This window comes from Jaculus jaculus, chromosome 15 (assembly GCF_020740685.1).
Source record: "Jaculus jaculus isolate mJacJac1 chromosome 15, mJacJac1.mat.Y.cur, whole genome shotgun sequence".
In the NCBI taxonomy this organism is placed as follows: domain Eukaryota; kingdom Metazoa; phylum Chordata; class Mammalia; order Rodentia; family Dipodidae; genus Jaculus; species Jaculus jaculus.
Genome location: NC_059116.1, coordinates 75,169,705 through 75,178,733, shown reverse-complemented (window position 1 = coordinate 75,178,733; position 9,029 = coordinate 75,169,705). Strand labels below are relative to the sequence as shown.

General features: G+C 47.1%; 1 protein-coding gene across 3 annotated transcripts in view; it reads right to left on the bottom strand.

The window, feature by feature from the left end:
* Window positions 1-578: 578 nt before the first annotated feature.
* Window positions 579-9,029, bottom strand: part of Asb13 (ankyrin repeat and SOCS box containing 13) — a 28,628-nt gene continuing 20,177 nt past the window's right edge. Inside the window, exons 5-6 of one of the 3 annotated variants that reach the window (XM_045134916.1) lie at window positions 4,278-4,469; window positions 579-2,156 (exon numbers count right to left, since the gene is read on the bottom strand). In XM_045134916.1, coding sequence (XP_044990851.1) covers window positions 2,029-2,156; window positions 4,278-4,469 — 320 coding nt within the window. In that variant the 3' untranslated portion in view covers window positions 579-2,028. Of the gene's footprint in view, window positions 2,157-3,045; window positions 4,470-9,029 lie in introns of those variants that run through there. The other 2 variants (XM_045134917.1, XM_045134915.1) reach the window with 2 other exon arrangements.

The window sequence follows — 9,029 nt, the reverse complement described above, 5'->3', positions numbered from 1 at the left end:
GGACAGAGGTTTATTCCAGCTTACAGTCAAGGGGCTCCAGCCATGGCGGTAGGGAAGGCAGGGGAGCAGGAGCAAGGGTCGATCACATTCCCGCCGGCAGGAAGCAGTGAGCTGGAAATGAGGCTGCGCTATAAAGCCCCCAGGCCACCCCCAGTGACCCACCTGCTCCAGTAAGAGTGCAGCTCCTACCAGTTCCACCACCTTCCCTATTAGTGCCACCAGCTGAGAACTTCACAATCAGACAACACAGTCATAACCACATGAATTTCATGTCTTTTATGCTTTTCAAAGCATCCTTTAATGACCAAACTTTGGCCTCACAAAAACCTATAAAACTACTGGGGGCCTTATTTCCTACTTAAGTGGTGAAGGTGTCAGTCAAGATCCTTTCAGTGACCCAGGTCACCCCAGTTCTGCAGCTGAAACAACCCAGGCCCACAGAAGCCCGTCCATCATCACATCTCTGCTTATGGGCAGAGGACCCAAATGTGAGCTGCCTTGTCCTTCTTCACTCACGTGAGCTCAAGTCTAGACAGCATGTCCGCCCCGGCGATCAAAAGGCCACATGAACACCAGGATGAGCTTCATTCAGCCACTTTATTGAGCAATTGTGGTGTAGGGACCCGACTGGACATTGAGAGGTATATCGGATGAGGCTATCAGACTTCATCGTTAGAGGTAAGTTTCTGTTACAAAGAAGGAAGAGGCAGAACTCATTGCTCCTTACAAAGTTACGGCCGTTACATGACATGCAGAAACACGGACCTGTTCAGATTCATAGCTAAGACTAACGGAGTAGGATGGCTCTCCTCAGTGTGAGTGCTCAGTGCAAACCCTCTGCATGCACGTGCAACTCTGTGCTGCATGGGGGGCTTATCATCATGATTACTGTTACACAGAAGGTTAGGAAAATGTAGTCTAAGTACAGGACTTAATATTTCAACTAGTGGCCCATAATAAAGAAAGACTTATTTCTAGTATTTATAGGAAAGGAACAACTTCTTTCTGCCTCAATAAGTCACCTTCTGATGCAGTTCAAAGCTGTGGATTTATGTGTTGTGCAATACAGATATTCCAGAAGCATCTGCAAAGATGAGTGAACCCATGCACGTTAGGGAAGCTAGGATATCACCAATCTTTTCTACTAGTGACATAGCTTCAAGAGGCTAGCCAAAAAAAAAAAAAAAAAAAGTGGGCAAAAAATTCTTTTGGCAAATATAGAAACAGATGGAAAAACTACCCCTAAACAATCTATCAGCCCTTTACACTGGAAATGACTACATATGAGAGTATAAACCACAAGGCCTTCACATTACCTATTGTTTATAAGGCTAATATACAAATCCTTGTTGAAGTCTTGCAGTCTGTCTGTCTATCTGTCTATCCACCCATCCACCACCCACACATACATACAGCTCCTCTATAGGTTCTTCAACCTACATTAACTTTTTAAAAGAGTTGAGCCCTAATATTTCAGACAAACATCCTAAGAAACACTGCTTGACCCTTCCCCAGTCTGACCCATCTAAAGCCCCTGAGTTGGATAGACTTGGGTGCAGGTAGACCTGGGAAAGTGCCAGCTGCTGCCCTTCAAAGAAAGTCCAGGTGGCAGGTCAGCAGAATGATCATTCCAGGCTACCTGGGACCTGATACTTCTGTGACATGCCACCAAGACATAGGAACATTGACAGTTGTGTCCTAAGACCCCAGCCTTGCCTGGCCTCCCCTGTGCAACCTGAACCATCTGTCTTGAGTGCCTTTGAGAGTGTTGGTGACAAGAGAAAACTGGAGAGCTCAGTCTACCCCAGAGTGAAGCATGAGTTTCAGAGGATCAGCAAGGGTCATGTTCACAAATGTGACCCAAGACACTCTTGAGGCCTCAGAGAGCTCCTCCAAGAAAAGGCTCCACTGTTCTCTCTACAGCTGATGATGGCGCTTCAGACAAACAGCAGAAGCCTTGGGGCCCAAGGCTGGGTGCAGCAAGTGACAGCCAGCTAAGTCACCAGGCAGCCTGGCCCTGCCTGCAGCTCAGTTATAGGAAAGGTAGTCGATGAGGCGGGGAGGTATGTTTAACTTGGCGATTTTCTCCAGCCCTCGAACACCAGCCGCCTTCCTCAAACTCACCCTGCAGAGCTGTGACAAGGACAGAGGTGTCTCTGGAAAAGGAGATCAAAGAAGTGTATGAGTTATTTCCAACCAAAAGCCTACATCCGACAACCTAATGAACACTGAGGTGCAACTGGAAAAGCCTCTACTTTCACAGGCCTGCCTCCTATCGAAGGTCACGAAAGAAAGACCAGGAAATGAAATTCAGGTGATGTCCATGGGGATTTCAATTTGCTGGTGGCTTTTCTGGAAGGTGTTAGTTTTGGCACAGAGACATCAGAAAGAACTGCTCAGTGGCTAGGAGGTTCAACAGCCACCAAATGGGCACGAGGTAAGATTTACCTTGGCAGGGGGTCCCTCCTGCTGCTCTGCACCCCTCCCTCAACCACGCCACAGGCCACCAGGAGACAGAAGACCTGGTGCACCAGTCAGAAGCAGCCACCCAGGCAGAAGCCTTCCAATGCGCATGCTGGTGGCACAGGACAGGAGCTTAAGGAGAACTAGCAAACTGGGGTTCAAGTTGAATGATGGGGTGCCTGGTGGCCTGGGACAGTGGGGCATCTGCACAATAGAGGCTGGTTCACTTTCTCTTGTTTTCACTTTCCAAATACAGAAATATTTAAAGATTAGTTTTGACCGGGGGGGGAATTACCATGGGATATTTTTTATAATCATGGAAAATGTTAATAAAAATTGTGAAAAGAAAAAAATAAAATTAAATTTAAAAAAAAGTCAACTAGGAGTGTATGAATACGCAGACATATTGAAGCTATATTGGGGGCTGGAAAGATGGCTTAGGGGTTAAGGTGCCTGCCTGCAAAGCCAAAGGACCCAGGTTCGATTTCCCAGGACTCATGAAAGCCAGATGCATAAGGTGGAGTCTGGAGTTTGTTTGCAAAGGCTGAAGGTCTTGGCGTACCCATTCTCTGTGTGTGTGTGTGTGTGTGTGTGTCTCTCTCTCTCTCTTTCTCTTTACCTGCCTCTCTCTCTCTTTCAAATAAATAGAACCAATTAAATAAATAAATAAATAAATACAATATTTTTTAAAAGCTATATCAGAAAGGCCAGGACTTAGTGAACATACCCCGCTGACACAGGATCCCACATTCTCACTTGGTTCCAATAAGAGGACACGTACTCCTGCAGTGACAAAGGCACCGCCTGTCTGTCATCTGACCACCGGCGTGCGTGTCTGCGGAGACTAGTGAGGGCAGGAGCTCCTGGCTGTCCGTCCGTCCAGTCCTGGTCCTGCACCCGCGCACCCTGCCTGTTCCCTGTACCTTCTCTCCAAGGTCCGCACTCCACCCTGGCGCTGGCCTCACTCGTGACCCCGCAGCTCCTAGCAGCTCCCCTCTAGCAGTCCGTGAACATCTAACTACCGTAGCGACCCTCCTCACGCCAGCCTCAGCTCTCGGCCTCTTTGAGCTCCGCATCGTCTCTAGCCCTTTGCAGCCGTACTATAACCTGTGTATACGCATGCATAAAGCTCTATAGACATAGTTATCAATGTGATCCCAGCATTAGCATTTGGTAATGAAGATCAGAATAGAAGAATCTGTATTTGCCAATGGCCAGGTACCCTGGGGAAATTGGGACTACTTGGCATATGGCAGCCAAGGAAACCAATGTAGCTTATGAATTTGCTACTATATTTACTACAATAAATTTTGCCATTGTGTATAAAAAAAGATTAGTTTTGACAATTTCATGCATGTACATATGGATTTTGATCACATTCACCCCATTGCCCTCTTGTACCCCTCACTCACGCTCGTTAAACCCCTTCTTCCCAGCTCCTTCCCTATGTTCTTTTGTGTGTATGTGGCCCACGAAGTGAAATCAGGGTCGCTAGCATGAGCATGGGCCAGGGGTCACTGGAGCATAGGCAGCTCACCAGGGGCCATACCACTGAAGAACAGGAGCCCCACCCCAGCAACGAGTAACTGCCAGAAGTGGTGCAGAGAGCAGCAGGGCCACAGGAGCCGCTCGGTGACCCATGACAGAATGTTGACAGGCTCAAGCTTTTTCAGAAAGCCACAGCCACAGCCTCCGCGAGATCATGAGAGCAGCACGTGTCACAAGGGAAGGCAGCACTGCACAGCGCCCCCCCCATCCTCGGCCCTTACACTCTTTCCGCCCCTCTTCTGCCATGTTCCTTCCCTGTGGCTCACTTTCATAGTACTCAAAGCACTTGGCTGGGGCACTGCTGCTCCACGTGTAGTCTGAGGGCTTCTTCCCTCGGTTGTCCCGGGCATAGATGTTGCCTCCAAACTCTATGAGCATCTCAATAAGGTCGACATTCTTCACCTTGGCCGCATGATGAAGAGCTGTCTCATGGAGTTTCGCAGCATTCACATTGGCCCCTGGAGAGCCAGAAAGAGAACATGTGTGCCAAAGGGAACCAAGAGAAAACCTAGCCTGTACGTCTCTCTTTGACAGCATGCAAAAGCAACCCCCACCCTGAAAACAGAATCAAGACAAGCTCTGCTATGCAAGTTCTGAGCTCCTATGCTGTCTGTCCCCAGAGGCCCTTCAATTTCTGGAAGCCCAGCCTGAGTCACCCAAGCACGAAAACCTGTCCATGGACAGGCGTACCAAGCGGACACAGCCACTCAGCCACAGGCACACTAGGTTCAAACAGTCTGCTGGGGAGCTGCAGAGACGGCTGAACGGTTACGGCACTTCCCTGCAAAGCTAATGATCCTAGGACCCAGGTAAAGCCAGATGCACAGTGGCACTGCATCTGGTGTTCCTTCACAGTGGCTAGAGTCCCTGATGCAACCGTTCTGTCTCTATCTCTTTCTGCTTGCAAATAAATGAATATAAGTATTTTTAGGGCTAGAAAGATGGCTTAGCAGTTAAGACATTTGCCTACAGAGCCTAAGGACCCAAATTCAATTCCCCAGTACCCATGTAAAGCCAGATGCACAAAGTGGTACATGCATCTTATTTGTCTGCAGTAGTTAGAGGCCCTAGAATGCCCATTCTCATTCATTCATTCTCTCTCTCTCCCCCTCCCTCCCTCCTTGCAAATAAATAAAGACAATATTTTTAAAAATCTGTTGTATGATGGAATAAATATTCCCTTTTTTTTTTTTACTAGAAAAGGAGAAACAAAAGAGGAAAATAAGGTAATCCAAAGGTTAACTGTGAATTCAGCTCTGCCCTCCTCATCTTTTGGGGGACATTCAGAAAGATGCATAAAATTAGTACCTAAATACAGCATTTTTTCTAAGACAAAGTCTCATGTATCCACGAGTGGCCTCAAATATAATCTGCAGCATGACCTCAAACTTCTGATTCTCCTGTGTCCACCTCCTGAATGCTGGGCTCATAGACGTGTGCCACATGCCATTTATTTATGTAATGTGGAAGAGCGGTGGAAAGACTGTAAGAGCCATAGGGTGGGAGGGAATGTCCAGAGGCATCGCCTCCACAATGACTGACTGCTGCTCTCACATCTCAGAACCCACAAGCCCATGCTGAACACCAGCAATCCTACTAAGGAGGACCCTCTGCGGAATGGGGGCAGGGAAGAGGGGAATGATGGCATTAATACATGTGCCCATACAAAGTTTCTGCCTAATTAAAAAAAATAAATAAATCAAGCCGAGCGTGATGGTGCACACCTTTAATCCCAGCACTTGGGAGGCAGAGGTAGTAGGATTGCAGTGAGTTCGAGGCCACCCTGAGACAGCATAGTAAATTCCAGGTCAGCCTGAACTACAGTGAGACCCTACATCGAAAAACCAAAAAAAGCCGGGCGTGGTGGTGCATGTCTTTAATCCCAGCACTCGGAGGATTGCTGAGAGTTTGAGGCCACCCTGAGACTACATAGTTAATTCCAGGCCAGCCTGGACCAGAGTGAGACCCTACCTCAAAAAAACAACAACAACAACAAAAAAAAATCACACACAAAACAAAAAAGAATCGCTAGAGCTGCCCCTTCAGAGACTGCATCTCAAGGAGATGAATGGCAGAGAAAGGATACTCAACATTCTCCTCTGGCCTCCATGTACCTTAGATCACATCTGCCCATACACGCAATGCACACACACACCACTATACACACTACACTGGCAAAGAAAATAAATTTAAAAACTAGTTTCCTGATGATCCAATCACTATCTTACATCATGTTAGTTAGGTCAGGATGGGCTCCCAAGACAGAGGAGTCACCAAGGTCAGCAGAATAGTGACAGAGGCATAGGAAAGTGGATTAACCACATTCCTCAAGAAACCTCCCAGTCATTATCCCCTCCTTGCCAGGTCTTGGCTTTCTGCCCCCTCATCTCCTAAGTCACATGGTCACTGATCTGGTGTCATACCCTAGCTATTTTAATATAATGATCTCTTTCCTTTTCCTTCCTCACCTTCCCCCAACTGAAAAAGCCCTATAAAGCCCAAGGAGCTGGCTGTGCTCCTCTCTTGAGAGTCAGCCCTGGTAGCTTGTTTTTCCCAAATAAAAGCTTTCAACTTTGCCTCAGAGTAGTGTGTGTGGTCTTGGTCACACCTACACCTTACAATGGTTTTTCTTCCAATACATGTTCAAAGGAGTAAATAATTTAACAGTTTAATTTTACATTTTAATACTGAATACACAACTTGTAATAAAAACTAAAACTAAATTCTAAAGTCAACAAAATCTTGAGACCAAGTAATTCTGGTAATACACTTACCAGCATGGAAGGAAAGCAACTTCCTCTATTTTAACAATGGAGGAAGAGGCAGGAGGAATAGGAGGAAGATGGCTTAGCAATTAAGGCACTTGCCTGCAAAGCCAAAGTACTCAGGTTCAATTCCCCAGTACCTGCATAAGCCAGATACACAAGGTGGCACATGCATCTGGAGTTCATTTGCAGTAGCTGGAGGCCTTGGCATGTCTATTCTCTCTCTGCCTCTTTCTCTCTCAAATAAATAAATACTTTTTTAAAGTTAGTGATGGATAAAAATAGAAACAGTGAAATATACATACATACGTACACACATACATACATCCCAACATCATCTGTGTCCATTAAAAATACGAGAGAAGCCAGGTGTGGTGGTGCACGCCTTTAATCCCAGCTCGGGAGTCAGAGGTAGGAGGATCACCATGAGTTCGAGGCCACCCTGAGACTCCATAGTGAATTCCAGGTCAGCCTGGGCTAGAGTGAGACCCTACCTTGAAAAATTAAAAAAAAATTAAAAGAGAGAGAGAGGGTTGGTCTCAGAAGAAGGTGGAAAGGAGAGTACTGAAACTTTGAGGTTGTGCTCTAGCCTCCTGGAATATGCTATGATGTGTGACATACAGTAAAAAGAACAATACCTAAAGGTATAATTTTAATCTATTTTTTATAGTCTAATAAACACAAAATACTTGAAAAAAAAAAATACATGTCTTAAATCCAGGCATGGTGGCACATGCCTTTAATCCCAGCACTCAGGAGGCAGAGGTAGAAGGATCAGGTTAAATTCAAGGCCACCCTGAGACTATACAGTGAATTCCAGATCAGCATGGGCTAGAGGGAGAACCTACCTTGAAAAAGAAAGAAAAAAACACAAGCCTCACGTGATGATGTATATCTTACCAAAACACAGAGATAAAACACATACCTATGTACATTAGGAACGAGGACACAGACAGACAGCTCACTTTCTCCTTTTCACGCAGTCTAGGACCCCCAGCCCAAGGAGCGAAGCCACGCAGTCACCACGGGACCTCCCACCTCAGCTCACCTAAAGGCTAGAACCCCCTCACAAGCAAGGCTAGACACTTGTTTCCACTGTGATTCTACCTGCCATCAAGCTGGCCACACTAGCCACTGCACATGGCAGTGTGGAAGCGAGGTAAGAGCAGCTCTGATGGATGCAAGCCCCCTCGGTCTCACCTCAGCAACTGGTGCAAGTAACAGCCTCCCTCCCCCCACACATGCACCTACGCACATATGAGCAATCAGAATTCGGCAAAGTTGGGACCACAGGGATCAGTTTAGGTTTGGACATGGGATCCAGTTTGGGCAAAGGAACACTAGGGGAGTGCACTGGGATGCACCACGGATGTCAGGAAAGGACTCTTCTGGAAAAACTGCAAGAGGCCCCAGCAAGTGAAATGTTGGATTTTAAGCTTGAATCTGCTATGGTCACTTGGCCATCGTCATAGTAGAGAGCTAATGAACACTGAGGAAAACAAGTGCGAAAGCGAAGGGCGTGAACCACAGGGTCCAACACGCTCCCCGTGCTGCCTTTGCACTCTGTGAGCTGAGCCAAGAAGCGCTCCGACCACTGACCCAGCTGCTACTGGTGTCCTGACCTTCCTCAGCCCACACATAGATGCGAGGGCCAAAATATTCAGAAAGACTCCACCTGTCCTGAACCCGGGAAGACTTCATCTACACGGAGCCTTTACTCAAACACCTGAAAATAAATGGACTCCACACACTCCATTCTCCTGTATACTGCCAGCTCCACTTCCATGGCACCCCAGCTCGCTGACAGTCAGCAACCTCACCAGGCAGCTGTCGTGAATGGCTGCCCGGCTCCTCCAGAATCAGGCATCCACATTTGTTGACTGCCAACTATACACTAGGTACTGTGGAAACATTATTAAGAATCCTCCTGGGTGCGTCTTGGGAGGGGGCTGGGGAGATAGCTCAGTTGGTGAAGTGCTTGTCTTGCAAGCAATAGGGCCTGAGTTCAATCCCCAAAATCCACATTTTATTTTGTTTTATTTTTACTTATTTATTTGAGAGTGACAGACAAAGAGAGAAAGAGGCAGATAGAAAGAGAAAATGGGTGTGCCAGGGCCTCTTGCCACTGCGAAGGAACTCCAGATGCGTGTGCCCCCTTGTGCATCTGGCTAACGTGGGTCCTGGGGAATCAAGCCTCGAACAGGGGTCCTTAGGCTTCACAGGCCAGCGCTTAACCAAAATCCACATGTTTTA